Source organism: Megalobrama amblycephala, linkage group LG17, assembly GCF_018812025.1.
Source record: "Megalobrama amblycephala isolate DHTTF-2021 linkage group LG17, ASM1881202v1, whole genome shotgun sequence".
In the NCBI taxonomy this organism is placed as follows: domain Eukaryota; kingdom Metazoa; phylum Chordata; class Actinopteri; order Cypriniformes; family Xenocyprididae; genus Megalobrama; species Megalobrama amblycephala.
Window position 1 is genome coordinate 44,124,318 of NC_063060.1, and position 22,512 is coordinate 44,146,829.

Here is a 22,512-nt window from a genome sequence, read left to right on the forward strand (position 1 = left end):
TTTATGTGGCCAAGTGTAAATGGAATTGTTTTGATAAATCAGAAAGCCATTTGATCAGTAAAAACGCATGAAGTGACCAGGTGTAAACAGACCCAAAGAGAGCCTGGGTGGATGTCAAGATTTTCTGTTAATATTATAATAAAGTTTTGTGGTGTGTTATTTTTATTCAAATGCCTGATTCCACATAATTAACTTCATTCTGTGTCAGCCTCATTGAATTAATAAAGTTCAAAACTTTTCTTGAAGCCTTCTTTAGTGTTGCATATTTTAACCTTTAGATGCACTAATATCAGATCAATTTTGTTCTGCATTTCTGACCAACTAGAGCAAGAATACACGAGCATTGCAGCCAGTTTATGCAATGGAAGAACAGTCTTTAACCACAATTAAGGGTGACACTTTATTTTGATGGTCCGCTTAAGACATTCTACTGAAGTATCTTTACAACTGCATGTCAACTAGATGCAAAAAAATGCATCCATCCATCATAAATATAATGCAATATAATCCAGGGGGTTAATAAAGACCTTCTGAAGTGAAGTGATGGGGTTTTGTAAGAAAAATATCCATATTTAAAACTTTATTAACTAGTTAATTAGCTTTTAACTTGTGGTTAATTTATGGTTATGATTGATCATTATATATTTCACCCATAATCCAAGCTAATTCGTTACACTGTACAACAACATTAAGTGTAATTTAATTTTCATGTTTAATAAAGATACATTGTTCTACAATTCACATTGTAGAGAAAGTGGTAAAAAGTTTAAATTACATTAATATCAAAGGGTTAACTTACAAGATGAAGGGGGAAAGAAAGAAGAAAAAAACAACTTTGATCTGTATCCATCACCAAAACATTTTTTATATAAGCAGACAGGAAATGACTGCTCAGTGCGGTCACAGTGGTGTAGTTCACGTTCAGCTAATAAAAGCATCAGTACACAGCAGCATCCACACGAGCAACTCACACAATGGACTCCAAAAGACCGAAAATCTACAAGAGGACTCATGGCAATAGTAGCAATGAGATACAAGAACTGGACAGAGAAGATGGTGAGGAGATGATCACTGATGCCAACAGAGACACAAAGAATCATGACGTCAGGACAGAAACAGAGAACTCAGACACTGCCATATATCAAACACTTCAACACTCAGGTACTAAGACTCATTTCATTACAGCAACATAACATTCAATTCAAATGAGTGTTTGAGAAATATTTATCTTCATATCTGTAATTTACAGGAAGTGTTTGTGTGAGGATCAGAAGCTCCAGAGCAGCTCCAGTGTGTTTGGTGCTGCTGTGTGTTCTTCTGCTGACTGCAGTCATAGTGCTGGCCATCAAACTCACTAAAACGGCTGATGAGTTTTACATCAAGTACCAAAACATCACAGAAGAGATAAATGAGTTAAGAAAAAGAAAAACAATCTTGAAAGAGAATACTACAAATTTATCAAATTATAATAAAACCCTGAATACAGAAAAATTGACATTACAGAAGGAGATGAAAGAACTGAGGCAACGGATACATAAAATAGGTAAAAAAAAACAACAACATTACACTAAAACTACACAACTATTCAGTATTTAAAGAATATAGTATGTATGTTTTGGGTTACCTGTTATAAATAAGTTGTGTCAGTCAGTGTGGAAGGAAATAAAGAGCTAATTGTTGTACTGGTTGTTCTTACAGATGGATGGAGTTGCTATCAATCCAGTCTTTACTTCATCTCCACTGAGAAGAAGAGCTGGACTGAGAGCAGAAGATACTGTACAGACAGAGGAGCAGATCTGATCATCATAAACAACAGAGAGGAACAAGTGAGTGAAAGAGAATGATTGTTTGTGACCATACCTAAGTTTGGAGCAACAAAGGCTACGTTCACACCAAGGATGCTCAATTCTGATTTATGGCTCAGATCCAATGTTTTTGTAGAGCTGTTCACATTGTTGTTTTAAATGTGGCCAATATCAGATTCCAGTGTGAACAGATAACGGTCCTGGACTGACCCGCATGCGCAAAATAATGATAAAAAAGACATCACGCAGCACGCTGTCATATGGAAGTAAACATGGAGGACATTAAAGCAAGTGATTTCACTTATTTATTTTTAGTGTGCTATAGTGTGATTTATAGTGTGAAAAAAAGAGGAGGATGCAATAAAAGAGATAAAAGAGAAATTTATGGTAGGAGTCCTCGTGTTTTGCTTGTATATAGAGCTGTCACTGTAATACTTATGAGTTCTGACACATCATTGTCCTTCCACGTCGTGTATGTAAAACCCTTTGAAAGTGACTCCCATGAGTTCAGAATTGTGACGAATGTTGCTCTAGACTAGAGTGATGTAAAAGTCACATGAATTCTGATTTGACTGTTCAAACCGAGGTCGCACTGCAAAACATCTGATCTTTACCAGATTTAGTACCACATATGAAAGTCGGAATTGAAAAGATCAGGTTCCATGTGGTTTGTGCTGTTCACACTGTCATGACAAAAACAGATCTGAGTCACGTGAGCAAAAAGATCTGATTTGCCTGCAGTCTGAACATAACCAAAGTCTGACAACACCTTCCTTTGTGGACATTCTGTGAGCGACGTGAAATTTGTCTGAACTGTACATCTTTGTTTGCAATGAATTTCTTGAATGAATGTATTAATTATTCGGCCAACTTAGATAACAGTTTTGCTGCTTTAAGTATGTTTCTTCATTCATTAGGAGTATTTAAAACAAGTTCCAGGTGGCACTGATGTCTGGATTGGTCTGACTGACAGTGATGTGGAGAACACATGGAAATGGGTTGATGGCACCAACATGACCTCTGGGTGAGAAATCACTCCTGTAAAACTACATCCACCAAACTCGGCACAGACCTACAGTCTGTTCTGACTTAGTCTGTCAATCTATCAATATATTTCAGCCCTTTTATAACCTATCAATACAAAACCACCATAGCAACAAAGTACAAACTTCCTGGAAATGCCTAAGCAACCACATAGCATGCCTTGGTAACTGATCAGAACACTTCAGATACACCGTTGCAATCATAAAGTACACTGTAGCAACATATACAACCACCCAAAACAACAACCACTTGATCAACTGCCTACAGTCATTCTGTATATCTGTGTGACTGTACAGCCATTAAAACAAGCTTTTAAAATGCTTTTAAACATTAAGACAAAATTAAAGTTAGTCTTGACAAACTTTATCTCACAGTTAGTATCATATCGCACAGAAAGCAGCACTGAACATCTAATGCTGATCTGTTGCAGGTTCTGGAGGGATGGAGCACCAAGTGATAGCGCTGGTGATAAGGATTGTGCCATAAATCTGCCATCAGGGTTTGCTGATTATTCATGTAAAAAAACTTTTAAATGGATCTGTGAGAAGAACACATCTTAATTTACATTGCTATAAAGGGTTGTTACAACATTTGTCTCATTTCTCTTTTTGTTCTAAAACATAGTTCTGCAAGTTTCCATGTAATAAATCATCTTTATCATTAAAACACTGAGTACATTTATTTATGATTCTATTATATTTTGTTACTGATTCATGTGTGCAGCTCCTCATCCACCATATTCACAGTGAAAGCTGAAGTGTCCAAATACTAACATTACTGAATGTGTTTCAATAGATTAACCCTCTGGAGTCTGAGGCTGATTTGGGGCTTGGAGAAGTTTTGACATGCCCTGACATTTGTGCTTTTTTCAGTTGTTCATAAACATATAAATGACAAAAGTGTCATTACACTGTATTCAGCACAAACTAGGCTACAATAATATTTGAGGAACATGTATGTACATGTTTGTATTTTTGAAGGAATAATGTTTATGCGTGGTTATTGAAAAAACAAAAAACTTAAGTCACTGAAATAAGGCCAAAAAAAGTATATTAAATCTGTGTTCACAAGACTTCTGGGTATTGGAGGTTGTAGACTAGAGTTTTTGCTTCAGAATTATGTAAAAAATTATGCTGCCTACTCCTTCATATAAAACAATATATTGATTTAGTTTTTGTAAGACACTTTTTGTCAAGAAACACAGTATGCGTGGAGGTGTGAATCATCATGAATAATGGGTCATTTACACCTGAGAAGACAAAAGAATCACATAATAATGACCTGAAATGACTTGCATATTAATGAGGCCTTTCAGCCAGGTAGGCTGTGAAAAAACCCCTCTGTAATAATGTCTCAGCTCATCATAAACAGCAATACTGTGAAATATTATTACAATTTAAAATAATGGTATTCTATTATATTCTTTAAAATATAAAGTATTTCTGTGATGCAAAGTGTCTGAACAATTATGTTACCTCTATGGCATTTCATAAAGGCTTTTAGCTTAAAAGCATGCACATTTGGAGAAATATTGATGGATTCTTATATATTTATGTCAATTTTCTATACTGAGAAGTAATATTTATTGTCATCACTATGAGTGCTGGATACTTTCAATTCATACTTGCAGCCGGAGGGCGCTCTGTACACCTTTAGGCCACAAATTCATATAAAGAAGAAAAGGAACTAGGAACTAACGGCATGTCTTCTAGAGATCGCTAACCATGGCTTTAACATCCAAATAAACACTTTTCAAGACAATAAATACACGATTGAGACAATGCATACAAGTATTGCCTCTGAATTTGCGTCTGAATAGCCTGGCTCCGTGGGCGTGGCCGCATTAGCGGGTAATGAGCTGAATCTCGGACTTCTGACATGGCTCTCTTTTCATACAGATTACATAAACACAGAATGTTTGTTTTTCGATTTGACTTACATGATTTAAAACCTGACATTTCAACGTTTCTTTAGACATAAGTGTCATTTTTTTTGTCATTAGTATTCATAAGTTACAGTTCATTTTCTGAGAACTATCAGATTGGACTTCGTTCAGAGGGAGACGAGAGATCACGCATCATGTTAGTTTTCTTTATTTTACAAAAAGCACAACATTGTGTTTTTACTCTGAGTGTACACAAATAAAAGAAGACATTCTATAGTTTCAATTGATATATTACTTATGTCTGTTTTGCTGCAATGTGAAACAAATCCTGCAAAACGCGCCGGTGCGTTTTCGGACCTCAGGGAGTTAAAGTTTAGTCCATCTTTAAATAAACTTTTCCTGATAATTTACTCACCCCCATGTCATCCAAGATGTTCATGTCTTTCTTTCTTCAGTCGAAAAGAAATGAAAGTTTTTGATGAAAACATTCCAGGATTATTCTCCTTATAGTAGACTTCAATGGGCACCAAACAGTTGAAGGTCAAAATTAGTTTCACTGCAGCTTCAAATTGTTCTACACAATCCCAGACGAGAAATAAGGGTCTTATCTAGTGAAACCATCACTCATTTTCTGAAAAAAATTGAAAATTATATAAGTTTTAACCATAAATGCTCATCTTGAAAGTTTATTTAAAAGTGGACTAATCCTTTAACTCAACAAATGAAGTGAGATTGGGGTGTGGCTATTTTTTTTTTCTTCTTCTTTACTTAAATTCTCTATGGTGAGGCTAGTAATGCGGAAACTTCACACTTAAGAGGAAAATAATCAACTTCAATCACTTACAAGAAGTAAGAAATGTTATTACATTGATATAAAAGGCTTAACAACATGACTACTTTTACTAGTATTGTACAAAAATATTTTAACATAAATCGTTGCTGTTTATCTGCAAAACCTTTTTTTATATAAGCAGGATATGACTGCTCAGTGCGGTCACAGTGGTGTAGTTAGCGTTGAACTCTGAAAGTATCAGTACACAGCTGTGTTTTCCACACACAAGCAACTTACAAAATCTGACTCTAAACGACTGAAAATGTGCAAGAGGAACAGCACAGGTATTGAGATTTATTTGATTATAACAATCAACACACATATTTTAGTCATGTGAGTAATTAAGAAACATTTATCTTCATGTCTGTGGTGTTCAGGAATTGATTCTGTGAGGAACAGAAGATACAAAAGAGCTACAGCGTGTTTGGTGCTGCAGTGTATTCTTCTGGTCGAGGCGATCATATTGCTGGGTCTCGAACTCAGAACAAAGACTGATGAGTATGAAAACAGTGAGGACAAATACAACCAACAAAGGAACAAGGAACGTGATGAGATCCAAGGCTTGTTAAAAGAGAAAGATAAATTGGAGAAAGACATTAGCAACACGATTAATCAAAATAACCAGTTAAATGAGGAGAAAAAACAACTGTTAGCACAATTTTTGGGTAATCTTGAACTTCACTTAAACTACACATGTTTAGCATTAAAAAGATGCAGTGTTTATGTTGTGTGTACACACGGATGTTAGTAAGTTTCAGTTCAGTGTGGACGAGAACAAACAACTCATAACTAAACTGGTTGTGTTACTAGATGGATGGAAGTGCAATCAATCCAGTTTATACTACATTTCCTCTGACACGAAGAATTGGGCTGAAAGTAGAGAAGACTGTTTGAACAGAGGAGCAGATCTGATCATCATAAACAACAGAGAGGAACAAGTGAGTGAAACACTGATTGACTAATTCAGATTCATGATTCAGTTACTCACATTAGACGTGTGTTAGCTGACATACTACAGAAATTATTTCACTTCTATTCTATTATTAGGAGTCTTTTAAAACTAATGCTGAATTCTGGATTGGTCTAAATGACAGTGATGTGGAGGGCACATGGAAATGGGTTGATGGCAGCACACTGACCTCTGGGTGAGAAATTACTGAACTGATTAATATGATATAAATGATTATCATATCACACAGAAAGCAGCACTGAACACCTAATGCTGATCTGTTGATGCAGGTTCTGGGCGTCTGGACAGCCCAACATGGACAAAGAGGAAAACTGTGCTGTGCTGAATCCATTAGGGTGGTATGGTTATCCATGTGATAATGTTTTTAAATGGATATGTGAGAGAAAAAAAGCACCTTAAAATGAAATCTGTAATGTGATGGCTAATAGAAAGCGGGTAAAAAAATAGTTAGATTTGTATTTGAAAAAAAAAAAAAAAATAGTTGTACTTTTTTGTAAGCTATATGTCCTACTGTAATAAATCATCATTATTAAATTAAGCAAATTAATTTGTGTTGCTGTTATATTTTATTGTTGCATGTGTGCAGCTTATCTGCAGTTTTCTGTCATGTTAATATGTACTCAACATAAAAAAAAAAAAAAAAAAAACTGTTATACTTCCAATATCTCAATATCACTGATGCAAAAAGCAGAACTACCAAACGATGAGCTCCAACACACATCAGATCAAGAGTCTGCAGCCTCACACTAGGAACAACAGACTGATTTTAAATCTAAGCTAACGGCTTAAATCTGGCTAATATTCACATCCTAAACAACAAAAAGCATTTCCTATGATGCTGAGGAGACGGTAGAAATTTAGGGAATATTCAGTCTTTATTTCCACAGACATAAATTGAAACCTGTGTACATCTGAGCACTTAACAAACAGCATCAGTCTGCTTTTAACCAATAAAATATAAGTTTCTCAATCAAGTAGCACAAAATTTGTCTGGCTAACGTGTAAAGACAAATTTGTTGACTCCACTAAAGCTCACAAGATGATGACATTTTGAAATTCATGTTAATTTTTTCAGCTCAACTTCAGAGTTTTTGTTATGTTGGTAATATAATTTGTAATTATAAAAAAAAGAGAGCATTCAAAGGCAGAATATTTAAATCATTACTTTTTAATGGATTTGTTACAAGACTTGATCAGTTCTGGTTTCCTACAGCTAAAATATGCCCCAAAGTTACTCTGAAACGCTGTGAGACATTTTGACCATAGTGGTTTTGAGTCTCGACAGCATAAGTGTAGGAGCAGAAGCTCAGAGCAGTACAGTCCCAGAACAGACACAGAACAACATTCACCATCTGAATGATTTCAATACATTATTAAAAGTTATCAAAAAAGTTGCCTTTTTATCATCTTAACAGGATATCACGTGTTCATGACCACAGTTGCAAAAACAGACCACTTCAGAGCAGTGCGGTTCACTTAAAGCAACGTCATGACTTTTTCATAATTACTGCAGCTTCAGATCCTGACGCCATGTTTCATAGCAAGGCTTGAAATTGTGAGCATTTTGGTTGTGCATGCACCTGAAATTTACTCTGTGCAACCTCAATTTATTCGGAAGCATTTGTGCAAGTGAAAATAATTGTTGAGGTGTGACCTGTTTTCATTTCTCTACAAACATTGCACAGTATGTGCCTGCTGTGAGCTGATACAGTGACCGGTCCAATCTTCTATCCAAATGTTACATAACCAGTGTTGGGGGTAACGCATTACAAGTAACTTGAGTTATGTAATCAGATTACTTCTTCAAGTAACTAGTAAAGTAACACATTACTTTTTCAATTTACAACAAAATATCTAAGTTACTTTTTCAAATAAGTAACGCAAGTCACTTTTTCCACATTTATTGACTGACAGCTCTCCTGTCCCCATATTGAGAGAAATAAAGTGTTGTGTGCGCTGTGTGAACATGATGGTTATTGTAGTTTTAGACTAAATGTGAACATGCATTTACTCATCTCACTTGCACGAAAACATTCAGTATTCCTCAAAATGAATAAAAACAGTGAAATGCAATCTCAGAATTTTTGCTAACCTGTAATAATAAACTATATTAAATTACACAAATATACTTTATGTATTTAATCTCAATTATTAACCAATGTCTTTGCTGTTGACCTTCAATATACCTAATTCAACCATACTCATAAGCAAAAAAAAATACTTTAGATTAGATTTAGAGATAAGAGTGTTGAACTCTCTTCTCCTGTATCCTATTCTTCTTTAATCCAGAATAGCAGCACGGCTGAAAGGTTTGTTTAAGTTGCGCCCTCTACTGTACAGGTGTAAATATGCATTTCCTTCAGCCTGAAGCTTATTCATTTCACTTTTGGTGTGAAAGGGCCTTTATGCCAAAAACAGAACTTTTTTGTTGTTATTAAAAAACAAACAAGCAAGCCCAGCCCCAGTGAGAAAAAGTAACGCGAAAGTAATGTAACACATTAATTTTCATAAAAAGTAACGAAGTAACGCAATTAGTTACTTTTTTAGGGAGTAACGCATTATTGTAATGCATTACTTTTAAAAGTAACTTTCCCCAACACTGTACATAACCGATTCAAATTTTTACATTCTTAACTTTAATACAGATTTAAGATATTAGCAATCAATCACTCCCTTTCTTTGAGCTCCTTTATCATGTTGAATGATGAAAAGAACACAGAGACATTTTGTTAAGACAAAGTAACTGTGGATCCACCAGCAAAGGAAAGAATGGCTGAAAGACTTTGAGTGGCTCCACTATGAAAATGGCACAATGCAATGCGTTCACTGTAAAGCCTGTGGGACAGAGGTTGCAGGTACCACAGAGCTCACCACTGAATCCACATGTTTTAAGCACGAGAGCTTGATTAAACACGGACAAGTGTGTGGCAAAGTATTCAGGTCAGGTTTGATTGTTGAAGCTTTTATTCTGCCCAACTGGCAGAGAGCTGAATGTGAAACTTAAATTTAAAGAAATCTGTTAATATACCATTTTGCTGGTATTCTTATTTTTTTGAAGTTGGGGGCACCAGTAGAATGAGCACTGAGGAACATTGCTGAGACACAAGAGATGAACAGAGAAATGAAGAGACGATGATTATGCCAACCTACACAGACCTACAGTATAAAATAAATAAATAAATAATATTTTTAATATGTTATAATGTTATAAATATCATGAGATGAAGACTCCATATCAGTAACTTAATGTACAGTAGCTTCCTTAAGCACAAAAGGTCTGGGCAACATGTATAGTCATTGTAGCAACACAGAATGGGAAAACTGTTTTTTACTTTCTTCTATCTTTTATTAACATGTAAAGGCATGTGAAAATACAGAGAAAGAAAATTAAAATCATTTATATTTCATGGATTTGCTGCAGTCAGTCGTGTGTTCCCAACTGAATAAAGGTAGCAAAACTTCTGTTCTAAAAGCATAAACCTTTTTCATAAAAGACGTTTTAACTTTTTTTTTCATTCTCCAAATCGAAACGAATGCAAACAAGATCACAGAAAACCATCAATTGAAACAGAGTGCACTGAAAAACGCTTGTTTAAAATACCCAGTGCAACTAGTATCAACTGTGTTTGTTATAAAAAGACTGAAACTGTAGTGAAGGAGTTGTAACGATTTGTACAGTTATTAATCAAATTATGGGTGGAATATGAATATAATAATTCATAAAGCTTTATGAATTATTATGAACATACCGACCCAAGGGGGAATTAAACATATATTGTGAATTAATTGCAATGAATTATAATCAATCACATATATGCTTAGTTCTGGTTTAATAATTATGTAGAAAACTATCGGTCCGTCCAGCAAACCGTTAAGTTATCCACAGACTATTATGACAGAAATGTTATCCTCTGGCCACGAGGATAAATTCCTATGATAGAATCCAAACGTAAAGCAAGGATATAGGATCGAAACGTTAAAGTGACCTGGCTTTGTTGAAATGAGCAAAAAGAACAATCGAACATGAATAATGTGTTTAATATACGGAACGGGTAATACAAACTACGACTACAGAGGTTATACGTCTAAAATATATACAGAAGGTATACACATATGTTTTGGTTCAGTATACTAATGTGCCTGGCCAACATAAACAAAACTGTCTAACTGACATGTCAGCATGAAATAACCTATACAAAAAAAATCAGATCAACAACAAAGTCTTACCGCACTTATTGTCTATCATAAACATAACCAAAATTCAAGTTTAAAGAAAATGGCACCCTCTCCCTACGGTAAATAGAGATTAAACACAACACTATACGGAGGCACAAAGCACAGCAGTCAGACAGGAACCGGAAGCAGACGAAGATCTTCCTTCATCACATCGTTCTCACTGATAAACACTCATCTCTTAGTGACAGGTTACCATCATATTCACACCGCACACTGCTTAACATTTATCATACTTGATAAACAGGCAACTTCCATGTGTTTACAGACACACTTCTGCACACACAGTTCCGTTCACACCTTCAGTTCGTCACTCTCTCCGCTGATGATGACTGATGGAAAGTAGCGCAGGAACACGGCCATTCTAACACACCGTTTTCTTGTTTCTGCTTATTTCATTTCAATTTGAAAGGCAAAATGAAAACATACACTGGCCCACTTGATACACATTTACAGTTTTTTTGCAGTCACTAGGACACATTTCTCAACACTTAGTTCACATTTCCAGAACTCTTCACAGAGTTCTCCTAACCAACTCTCATCTTAACAGGGAAGTTACAGGTTTACTCTTGACCAACTCTCATCTTAAGACTGCGGTTACAGTTTTTAAATGTTACACACAGTTCCTGAAACTATGGCTCCTTTTCTCAAAACTCTAAACCACAAAACACACACAACATGCAAAACATCACATATATCTTGCAAAAGCAAACACTTCTAAAAATAGTATTTATAAGACAGAAGACACTTTTCACATCAGTGTGTTGGTTTTTCTTGTTCAGAGAGAGCAGTGGCGTGGACAGGAGTTTGTCACTGACAAAGACAATGTGTATAAATGATCCACAGTTTAGCTCACATACACTGATGTTGTGATCACTGTGTGAAGAGTGAACATAGATAACATAAATGTTTAAACGTAGACATTTTACAATTTTATCCACTAAATGAGCTCTTTTCAAATTTGATGCCTGCTAGAGGTCTCAAAAAAGTTGGCAACAAATGGCTGAAAAGACAAGACATTTTGAAAGGATTCAGCTGGGAGAACATCTAGCAAATAATTAAGTTAATTGATATCAGGTCTGTAACATGATTAGCTATGAAAGGGTTGTCTTAGAGAGGCAGAGTCTCTCAGAAGTAAAGAAGGGCATAGGCTCTCCAGTTTGTGAAAAAGTGCCTAAAAAAATTGTGGAAAACAATGTTCCTCAACATCAAATTGCAAAGGCTTTGTAAATCTCATCATCTACTGTGCATAAAATCATCAAAAGATTCAGAGAAACTGGAGAAATCTCTGTGTGTAAGGGACAAGGCCGAAGACCTTTATTGGATGGCTGTGGTCTTCAGGCCCTCAGACGCTTGTGTCAATGACTTTACTAAATGGGCCAAGGAATACTTCCAGAAACCATTGTCGGTAAACACAATCCGCCGTGCCATCTGCAGATGCCAACTAAACCACTGTCGGTAAACACAATCTGCCGTGCCATCTGCAGATGCCAACTAAACCACTGTCGGTAAACACAATACGCCGTGCCATCTGCAGATGCCAACTAAACCACTGTCGGTAAACACAATCTGCCGTGCCATCTGCAGATGCCAACTAAACCACTGTCAGTAAACACAATACGCCGTGCCATCTGCAGATGCCAACTAAACCACTGTCGGTAAACACAATACGCCGTGCCATCTGCAGATGCCAACTAAACCATTGTCGGTAAACACAATCTGCCGTGCCATCTGCAGATGCCAACTAAACCACTGTCGGTAAACACAATCTGCCGTGCCATCTGCAGATGCCAACTAAACCACTGTCGGTAAACACAATACGCCGTGCCATCTGCAGATGCCAACTAAAGCTTTATCATGCACAAAGGAAGCCACATGTGAACATGGTCCAGAAGCGCCATCGTGTCCTGTGGGCCGAGGCTCATTTAAAATGGACTGTTTCAAAGTGGAAAAGTGTTCTATGGTCAGACGAGTCCAAATTTGACATTCTTGTTGGAAATCACAGATGCCGTGTCCTCCAGTCTAAAGAGGAAGGAGACCTTCCAGCGTGTTATCAGCATTCAGTTCAAAAGCCAGCATCTCTGATGGTATGGGGGTGCATAAGTGCATACGGTATGGGCAGCTTGCATGTTTTGAAAGGCACTATGAATGATGAAAGGTATATAAAGGTTTTAGAGCAACATGTGCTCCCCTTCAGATGACGTCTATTTCAGGGAAGGCCTTGTGTATTTCAGCAGGACAATGCAAAACCATATACTGCAGCTATTACAACACCATGGCTTCATCATAGAAGAGTGCCTGCCTGCAGTCCAGATCTTTCACATATGGAGACCATTTGGTGCATCATTAAACTCTTCAGCAGCTGGAAACCTCTATCAGGCAAGAATGGGATCATATTCTAACACCAAAACTCCAGAAACTCATAACCTCGATGCCCAGACGTCTTCACACTGTTTTGAAAAGAAGAGGAGATGCTACACCATGGTAAACATGCCCCTGTCCAAACTATTCTGAGACCTGTAGCAGGCATCAAATTTGACATGAGCTCATTTTGTGCATAAAATTCGACACACATAATATCAGTTTAAACATTTATATTATCGATGTTCTATTGTGAATAAAATATTGGCTCATGTGATTTGAAAGTCTTTCAGTTTTCATTTTATTAAAATTTAAAAAACCTGTATCAACAAACTTGAAAAAACACAACTAAAAAATTCAGTTTAGTGAGAACACACATTTCAGAGAAGAGTTAGTGTGTTTGCTGACGTCTGACTGTCACTGACACTTGAAAAGCAGTTTCACTTCCTTTATTTCAGAGAAAGTGATCAATTTCAGAGCCGCTGTTCAACACGACAGTTCAGAAGAGAAAAGAAAAGTCTTCAAATATTGTTTGAGGTGAGTGTTTCATCTTTCTTTTTTTGTTTTCATCTATTTTCAAAAATAGATGAAAAAGAGTGTACATAAATACATACAATATTTTCACTTTTGAATGCAGATCTGTGAAATGTGAGATGGAAAAACAGGGCTGAATAATAATGATTTATAATTAACTGACACATAATTTGTGCTTTCACACATGTGCTGAAAACTACGGAGCCCCGTGCATGACACGCAGGAAAAAAATAGTAGGCTAAATCGTGCGCACGATTTATAAACCGAGGGAACAACTATGAGAAGCGTGCATCATGTGCGGGGCTCCATAGAAAACATCTGAAGCTTTGAGACGTTTATCTGAAGTAAACTAACCTTGAAACATCTTCTCTGAGATACAAACCTGCTTTCTGGAAGGCCTGTAAGTATATGAATATACAGTCAAACCAAACATTATTCAGACACTAGATATCATTTTTGAGATATATATATATATATATATATATATATGTGAAATATTATTACAATCTAAAATAACTGTTTTCTATTGGAATATAATATAAAATGTAATTTATTTCTGTGTTGGAAAAGCTGAATTTTCAGCATCATTACTCCAGTCTTCAGTGTCACATGATCCTTCAGAAATCATTTTAATATGATGATTTGATGCTCATTTATGACATTTATGATTATTATCAATGTTAAAAACAGTTGTATACTTTTTTTTTCAGGGTTCCTTTATGAATAGAAAGTTCAAAAGAACAGTGTTTATCTGAAATGATCTTAGCTTTTGTAACATTATACACTACCGTTCAAAAGTTTGGGGTCAGTAAGAATTTTTATTTTTTTGAGAAGAATTTAAAGAAATTCATATTTTTTTTTTTTTTTTAGCAAGGATGCATTAAATCAATCAAAAGTGACAGTAAAGACATTTATAATGTAACAACAGATTATATTTCAAATAAACGCTGTTCGTTTGAACTTTCTATTCATCAAAGAATCCTGAAAAAAAAAGTATACAACTGTTTTTAACGTTGATAATAATCATGAATGTTTCTTGAGCAGCAAATCATCATATTAGAATGATTTCTGAAGGATCATGTGACACTGAAGACTGGAGTAATGATGCTGAAAATTCAGCTTTGATCACAGGAATAAATTACATTTTATATTATATTCCAATAGAAAACAGTTATTTTAAATTTTAATAATATTTCACAATATTACTGTTTTTACTGTATTTTTAAATAAATGCAATCTTGGTGAGCAGACAAAACTTATTTTCAGTTTTTTTTTTTCCAGTTCATTTATTTAAGTGAGGATAGCAAAATAAAATAAACTGTGACATATTATACCCAAAAATACTTCATACAGTGGATTAGCAGGAAGAGTTATACAAATTTGGGACCAAAAATTATTCAGGCACTTTGACCTGACCAAGTGTTATCTGACATAATTAAGATTAATGTTTTCTGACACAGTTTAACTCTGAGATCTTGTCATATTTTATTACCATTTTTTTAAACTATAGTGAATAAACTGTAATAATAAATGAAATGTTGAAGGTGTCTGAATAAATTTTGGTTTGACTGTATATATGGTTTATGAGGACACAACTGTGTAATGACATGTGTATTACAACATAAACATGTTTTATAAGAACACTTCATTTGTCCTCATAAACCACATGACTTAAAAAAAAAAACCCTACTAACCAATGTTTTATTAAAAAATGTAAAAATGCCGACAGTTTCCTGTGATGGTTAGGTTTAGGGGTAGAGGTAGTGTAGGGGGAGAGAATGTACAGTTTGTACAGTATAAAAACCATTACACCTATAGAGAGTCCTCACTGAGATAACAAAACAAACCTGTGTGTGTGTGTGTGTGTGTGTGTGTGTGTGTGTGTGTGTGTGTGTGTGTGTGTGTGTGTTTTAAAAAAAAAAGTGACAGGAAGAGCAGCACATTGACTCTCTCTGGTCTGAGGCTGTGTAACACCCTTCTGTTTGCTTCATTGAGATGTGGAAATCTCACTTAAAGGATTAGTCCACTTTTAAATACACTTTTCCTGATAAATTTACTCACCCCCATGTCATCCAAGATGTTCATGTCTTTCTTTCTACTTACGGAAAGAACGCGGCGCCAGTTTCGTTTTTTTCCGTAACTTGAATAGGGAAGGCGTAGGACATTCAGCGTAAGCGTTATGAAGAATGCGGAAGCGGAAAGTACGTTCAAGGCGATATTTTGTTTATAAAGCATAAACGGTTGTATTTTTTTCGAAAATGACCAATCAATTCACTAGATAAGACCCTTATTCCTCGTCTGGTATCGTTTAAAGCCCTTGAAGCTGCACTAAAACTGTAATTTTGACCTTCAATCTGTTGGTAGCCATTGAAATCCACTCTAAGGAGAATAATCCTGGAATGTTTTCCTCAAAAACCTTCATTTCTTTTCGACTGACGAAAGAAAGACATGAACATCTTGGATGACATGGGGGTGAGTAAATTTATCAGGAAAAGTATATTTAAAAGTGGACTAATCCTTTAAAAACATCCTTATTTTCTATGGCTTTGAATTGTTGGTGTTTTTGTGGCTGTATTTTGTTTTATGTTAATGTTTTGATGTATATACAGTATCTCATACAAGCTGTACTCTCACTACTTTACATTGAAGAAATGACACTTTGCTACAGTGTTGTCACATGAAAAGATATAATAAAATATTTACAAAAATGTGAGGGGTGTACTCACTTCAGTGAGATACTGTATTCGATGTTTTATGGTGAAAGTGCCAAGTGCTGTTTTCTCCTGCAGCTTCTTCTGTCTCTGTCATCATTGGTGTTTCAAAGGCTGGGATGTTGTCTGGACTGATGATGTAGTTTGTCAAAACAGCTTCACATTGATAAAAACAGGATCAGTCATGGAAACAGCTGTGGAGATGGTTCAGATTCTGCTGTTAAAGCGGCTCTGAAAGACAGTAGTGTCGTTATTCAGCTCAATCAGTGTTGATTCAGATGAACTATAAATCATATTTCATTTATTATCACTATTTCTTCTCCTCTCGAATTATTAAACATACTCGTGTGTGATGTTTACCTGCTGGTTATTTATCCTGAAAGCATTTCACTTTAATTTGGATTTCGCGTTATCTTGCATTGATATCAAGCCTCCTCGATTTTTCATGGTTTCTGTTGTCAGATTTCATATATTGTGTCTGATCTGTGAGTTGATGATTGTGTGTCTGTGTGGATCTGTTGTGTGTGTGAGATTTTCACTTCATAGTTTCAAACCAAATGTAAAATAATAGATGAAGAGCTGAATGAAGATCAAATTCACATCAGTACAGCAGGTGGCGCTGACACCCAGTTTACTCCCATCTGGACTGTTGAAGTGACAGCTTTAATACTGAGATTATGAGCATTTATTTTTAAATCAAACACAGATGGGATGATGAACACAATTAAAGTCATCTGCACTTTTTACAGTTTTTACTATCTTTAGGACATGTTTCTCAATACACTTCTTCAAATCTCTTTACTCAGCTCTCCTCATCAGCTTTCAGATAACTTCATGTTCGAGATGCACTAGTACTAAACTACCAAACACTTCTACAGTTTTAATCAGTTCATTCTTTCTGTAGTCACATTTTCAAACCTCTAAACACTATTAGCACAACATCCGTCTGTTGTGACCACACCATTAACACAATAATGCTAACAATTCAACCTTCTGCAAAATTCAAGGCGGAAAAGTTTTGTCTTGGAATGAGATCTTGATGGTCGAAGAGCATGTAAATGTGCAAGCAGGACTATTTTAAAGTAAGCCTGAATCAAAGTGAAAGCCAAGCAAAACTGCTTGTCATTGGGTTTTAACAATCTGACCCATCCCCATGAGTATTATTATTATTATTATTATTATTATTTTAATATACAACACACAATTTGACTTTAAGTAGACAATAATTTGATTAAAAACTGAGCAGAGCAGACAAATAAGTAAAGATGCTTTATTTATTATTTATTTAATTTTAAAGTGAAAGTATTGTTATAATTCAATTCAAATTTAATTCAGTTCCTTGTTGAAAACTGGTGACTCCATCTGCCTTTGCTGGGCTGCCTTTAGGACCTAAAAAGGTTTTCAAATAACTTTCTTCAGCACAATAATGATAAAACTAAAATAATTATTTTTGGTCCTGTGAAATCTAGATGTTTCCTGGTTAACAAGCTTGGTTATTTTCTTTCACTTTCAACCCAGCTAAGAAATCGTGTCATTCTTGACTCAAATTACAGATTAACTCCATTAATAAGAAAAGTTCCCTTTCAAAGTGGACCTCAACACCAGTGGTGGAAAGAGTACTGAAAATTTGTACTCAAGTACAAGTACTGTAACATTGCTGAAATAATACTCAATTACAAGTAAAAGTAGGCCTACTGGTGTCAAAAAAGTACAAATTACTCTTCTAAAAACTACTCAAAGTACTAAAATTACTAGTTACTTTTTAGCCGGCGATATTTAATGAATTGCCAAACAATATTCAATCAATCAGTAGAAAATAGCTACTTTCAACAAAGCACTTTCACCTTGTTCATGAAGTGCATGAAGTAGTCACAATGCTGGAATTTCAATACAATACAAATGATCAATATTCAGTATCATTTTAAATACCAATAACATTGATCAATTACCATTACAGTAATCTCACTTAAATATTTGCTCACTCTGTGTATTTCTTTGATGTATTTCAGTTCTTTTTGATGAAATCTGAGCGCTTTCTGACCCTCCATAGACTGCAACATTATTACCACTTTTTATGGCCCAAAAGGTAGTATAGGCATAGTTAAAACAGTCATGTGACAACAGTGGTTCAATCCTAATGTTATGAAGCAACCGGAACACTTTTTGTGCACAAAATAAACAAAAAAAACCCCACTTTATTCAACAATTTCTTCTCTTCCATGTCAGTCTCTGACACTGTTGACGTAGTAAACACAGTCAGCTCATTATTGGCCGGATTCTGCATCAGCATCACATGCATGCGTTGTGGTGCTCACATGAACAGCATCAGAGAGTGACACAGAGAGAGAGGAAATTGTTTAAAAAAAGTCGTTATTTTTGTTTTTTGCACACAAAAAGTATTCTGGTCGCTTTATAACATTAAGGTTAAACCACTGTAGTCACATGGGCTATTTTAACAATGTCTTTACTATCTTTCTGGGCCTGCAAAAGCTCCAATTACGTTGCAGTCTGGGGTCAGAAAGCTTTCGGATTTTATTAAAAATATCTTCATTTGTGTTCTGATGATAAACGAAGGTCTTACGGGTTTGGAACAACATGAGGATGAGTAATTAATTACAGACATTTCTTTTTTTGGGGGGGGGGGGTTGAACTAACCCTTTAAGAGCCATATATATGTTGTTCATTTAGATAAAAAAGAGCATCAGAGGGGTTTGACCTTTAATGTCTGTATGCAGTGATGCAGTTAGACAGATTAGGTTATTTTTATGTAAAAATCATACAAATGCCCCATTCTGAAACATACATGTAGGCTACACTGAAAAGAAATTAAAGATCCACCTTTGTTTGTTGAGACTTTATGGTGTATTTCACTTTTAGCCAATAAGATTTGCTGTAGCATTTTTATTGGTCAGGCATGGAAGTCTATTCTGATTGTTTGATAACGTTTGGCAAAGTTTAATTTAAGAGCACAGAGAGATTCGCGATTGCACACTACACAGAGCGTGCAAGAGGAGAGGCAGTTCGCTTGTATATTGAGAGCTCGCGTCGTTTTCTGCCATTACATGAATGTGCTCTCGCGTTACAATAATGCGCTCTCCACAAACATGCGGGTATGATTAAAATTATGCGCAATACCTGCAATTCTGTGCTGTAACTGAATCGAGTGACAGCAGGAGGAGGAGCGGGTGTGTGTCAAACTCGCTGTCGGGGAGACGAGAGAATGAGAAGGCGCCACTGGTAAAATATCAGGGTTTTCATTGGTCCGTTTACGATCGGATAACTTTATTGGCTACCAATATGCTGGTCAAAGATTTCAATATTAATTCAAATTGTTGGCGTAGCTACTCAGTAACGGAATGTGATTTTACAAGTAGCGAAGTAGATTACTTACCTTAATTTGTACTTAAGTACAAGTAGAATTATAGATTAAAAAATGTACTCAAAAAAGTACAAAAACCCGAAAAAACTACTTAATTACAGTAACGCGAATATCTGTAATTCGTTACTTCCACCTCTGCTCAACACTGAGTCTTGGATCGTCACAGTGGGGAACGGCATCAGTGTGACCGGTGTCTGAAGCACATGTCCACACCAGAGATGGGCACTCCAGTTTAACAGACTTCAGACTATTTTAAAGGTGCCCTAGAATTTGAATTTACCTCGGCATAGTTGAATAGCAAGAGTTCAGTACATGGAAAAGACATACATTGAGTTTCAAACCCCATTGTTTCCTCCATCTTATGTAAATCTCATTTGTTTAAAAGACTTCCGGAAAACACTCGGATCTCAACATAACACCAACTGTTACGTAACAGTCGGGATCATTAATATGTATGACCCCAAAGTTTGCATAATGCCAGCCCATTCGACGCATTAGAGGCAGTATTAACGGCTGGATCTGTGCACAGACAAGGTAAGCAAGCAAGAACAACAGCGAAAAATGGCAGATGGAGCAATAATAACTGACATGATCCATGATATCATGATATTTTTAGTGATATTTGTAAATGGTCTTTCTAAATGTTTCGTTAGCATGTTGCTAATATACTGTTAAATGAGGTTAAAGTTACCATCGTTTCTTACTGTATTCACGGAGACGAGAGTCGTTGCTATTTTCATTTTTAAACACGTGCAGTCTGTATAATTCATAAACACAACTTCATTCTTTATAAATCTCTCCAACAGTGTGTAATGTTAGCTTTAGCCACGCAGCCTAGCCTCAAACTCACACAGAATCAACCGTAACCATCTAAATAAATACTTTACTCACATAATTCGAAGCATGCATACAGCATGCATGACGAACATCTTGTAAAGATCCATTTGAGGGTTATATTAGCTGTGTGAACTTTGTTTATGCGATGTATATATAGTCGAGAGCTCGTGTGGCAGAGGAAGCGCATCTCTTAAAGGGGCCGTGCTGAAAAAATCAGTGCATAGTTAATGATGCCCCAAAATAGGCAGCTAAAAAAATTTATTTAAAAAAATCTATGGGGTATTTTGAGCTGAAACTTCACAGACACATTCAGGGGACACCTTAGACTTATATTACATCTTGTAAAAAAACAATCTAGGGCACCTTTAAAGGGTCATGAAACCCCAAAACACTTTTTGAGATGTAAACAGATATGTATAGGCTCTACATCATTGAAAACACTAAAGGTACTCAATAATGTTATTCATAAGTGAAAAATAGTTATTTTTGCATTTTTCAGATAGATTTCTGTCTTCCGGTTTGAAAAGCTGGGTCGGAGCAACGTCACAAAATCTGACGTCATCGTGTACTTTTGAACATGCTGACATAGATATATTCATGACATAAAGCTCATTCAATCCAATCACTGCACTGTTTAGTATGCATACAATTATAATTGCGGTATTATGCATGAGGAAGTGTCACTTCTCTCGCCTCGGTCTCTTGTCATTCAGAGACATATCGTTGGTGTTCGTTTCCTCAGAGCCACAACACAATGTGTTTTCCTGCGATGTGACCAGAGCAGAGGTTTGTGTGCATGTGGATTGTTTTGCAGTAATCTACCAGCACAAATGGAAAATATGTTCGCATAAGATCGCATTACAGCAGAGAATTCAAATGTCACAAAAGTGCGGCTCATTCACCTCTGCCTGCTCTAGCTGCGTTCAAACACGCGAGCCGTAGGCTGTTTACCTCAGCACAGCACGTGTATTGTTTGTATTTTGCTCACAATGTGGTCATAACTGGAGTTTGAATACGAACACATGAAAAATACGATTGTTTTTATGATATACAGCCGGAGCGCGCATATGCTCGGTTTCAGCGCGGAGCTCCGCGATGAGTTTAATAGCACTAGCCACGTGACACATGGTTCATACAGAATAAAGTATCCGTGTTTAAAGTTTTTATTTCACACATTCTCCTGCACCAAACATTAACCAGCACGATGTAGTTATGCACACATATTTCATCAAGTCTTCTTCAAATGAATTATATGTGCAAACTGGACACTGATGCAGTGGTGTAGCCTATCTGAACACAACGACACGATTATTCTAAAAGACTGATTTTGAGACTGCAGTGCTCGTAAACGTAATCAAAGTAGCCTATTATTAGCCCTATTAAGTATTCTTTTGCATTTCTCCCTTGTGCTTGGGAGTTTGTTGTCATTTTCTCCGTGCTCATATATTAATATTCATTATTCTGTATAATGAGTGTGTTGTAGGTCTGTGCTTCATTGGTTGTTCTCTCCCCTCTTCCCCCCTCTACACTCCCACTTTTCCAGAGCTTTACACACCCATTTTAACAGACTTTTTGAAACTCAGAGGTGTGAACGACCAGGCTAAAACAGGGGGGTTTCATGACCCTTTAAAAACAACTAAAAAATTTTACCCTTAACTACTGATATAATAAATAAAGAATTTGTGTTGTGTTCGAATGGTTTTATAATATCTGTGTCACATATTTTCCCTACATGTCATGATAGATCGGACTCTTGTCATAGAATTTGATTATGTTTGTCTGTGTATTGCGCGTAAACTCTTAAATGTCATAATAAGAGTCCCATGAAACATGACAGGAACCACCGTGCCAAATGTTCTTTTGTTTGGGTTTATTAACATGTCAGAATGGCTAGATGCACAGAATGCTGGAAAATAATTAA

The 22,512-nt window shown here is 35.9% G+C and overlaps 2 protein-coding genes across 2 annotated transcripts; both read left to right on the plus strand.

The window, feature by feature from the left end:
- The first annotated feature begins 737 nt into the window (after positions 1 to 737).
- On the plus strand, positions 738 to 3,668 carry LOC125250318 (C-type lectin domain family 17, member A-like). Its single transcript, XM_048162847.1, has 5 exons — positions 738 to 1,161; positions 1,250 to 1,543; positions 1,699 to 1,826; positions 2,723 to 2,829; positions 3,280 to 3,668. The coding sequence occupies exons 1-5, from the start codon at positions 975 to 977 to the stop codon at positions 3,407 to 3,409; spliced, it is 846 nt and encodes a 281-aa protein (XP_048018804.1). The 5' UTR covers positions 738 to 974; the 3' UTR covers positions 3,410 to 3,668.
- A 1,805-nt stretch (positions 3,669 to 5,473) lies between these two features.
- LOC125250327 (C-type lectin domain family 4 member M-like) lies at positions 5,474 to 6,966 on the plus strand. Its single transcript, XM_048162857.1, has 5 exons — positions 5,474 to 5,850; positions 5,944 to 6,231; positions 6,377 to 6,504; positions 6,614 to 6,711; positions 6,806 to 6,966. The coding sequence occupies exons 1-5, from the start codon at positions 5,829 to 5,831 to the stop codon at positions 6,933 to 6,935; spliced, it is 666 nt and encodes a 221-aa protein (XP_048018814.1). The 5' UTR covers positions 5,474 to 5,828; the 3' UTR covers positions 6,936 to 6,966.
- The last annotated feature ends 15,546 nt before the right edge of the window (positions 6,967 to 22,512 follow it).

Excerpts from the sequence above, each read along its gene's own strand:
- LOC125250318 (XM_048162847.1), top strand. The coding sequence starts at position 975 with ATGGACTCCAAAAGACCGAAAATCTACAAGAGGACTCATGGCAATAGT. Across the intron at positions 1,162-1,249 it reads TCAAACACTTCAACACTCAG|GAAGTGTTTGTGTGAGGATC; the intron begins GTACTAAGACTC and ends TGTAATTTACAG. Across the intron at positions 1,827-2,722 it reads TAAACAACAGAGAGGAACAA|GAGTATTTAAAACAAGTTCC; the intron begins GTGAGTGAAAGA and ends TTCATTCATTAG.
- LOC125250327 (XM_048162857.1), top strand. The coding sequence starts at position 5,829 with ATGTGCAAGAGGAACAGCACAG. Across the intron at positions 5,851-5,943 it reads GTGCAAGAGGAACAGCACAG|GAATTGATTCTGTGAGGAAC; the intron begins GTATTGAGATTT and ends TGTGGTGTTCAG. Across the intron at positions 6,505-6,613 it reads TAAACAACAGAGAGGAACAA|GAGTCTTTTAAAACTAATGC; the intron begins GTGAGTGAAACA and ends TTCTATTATTAG.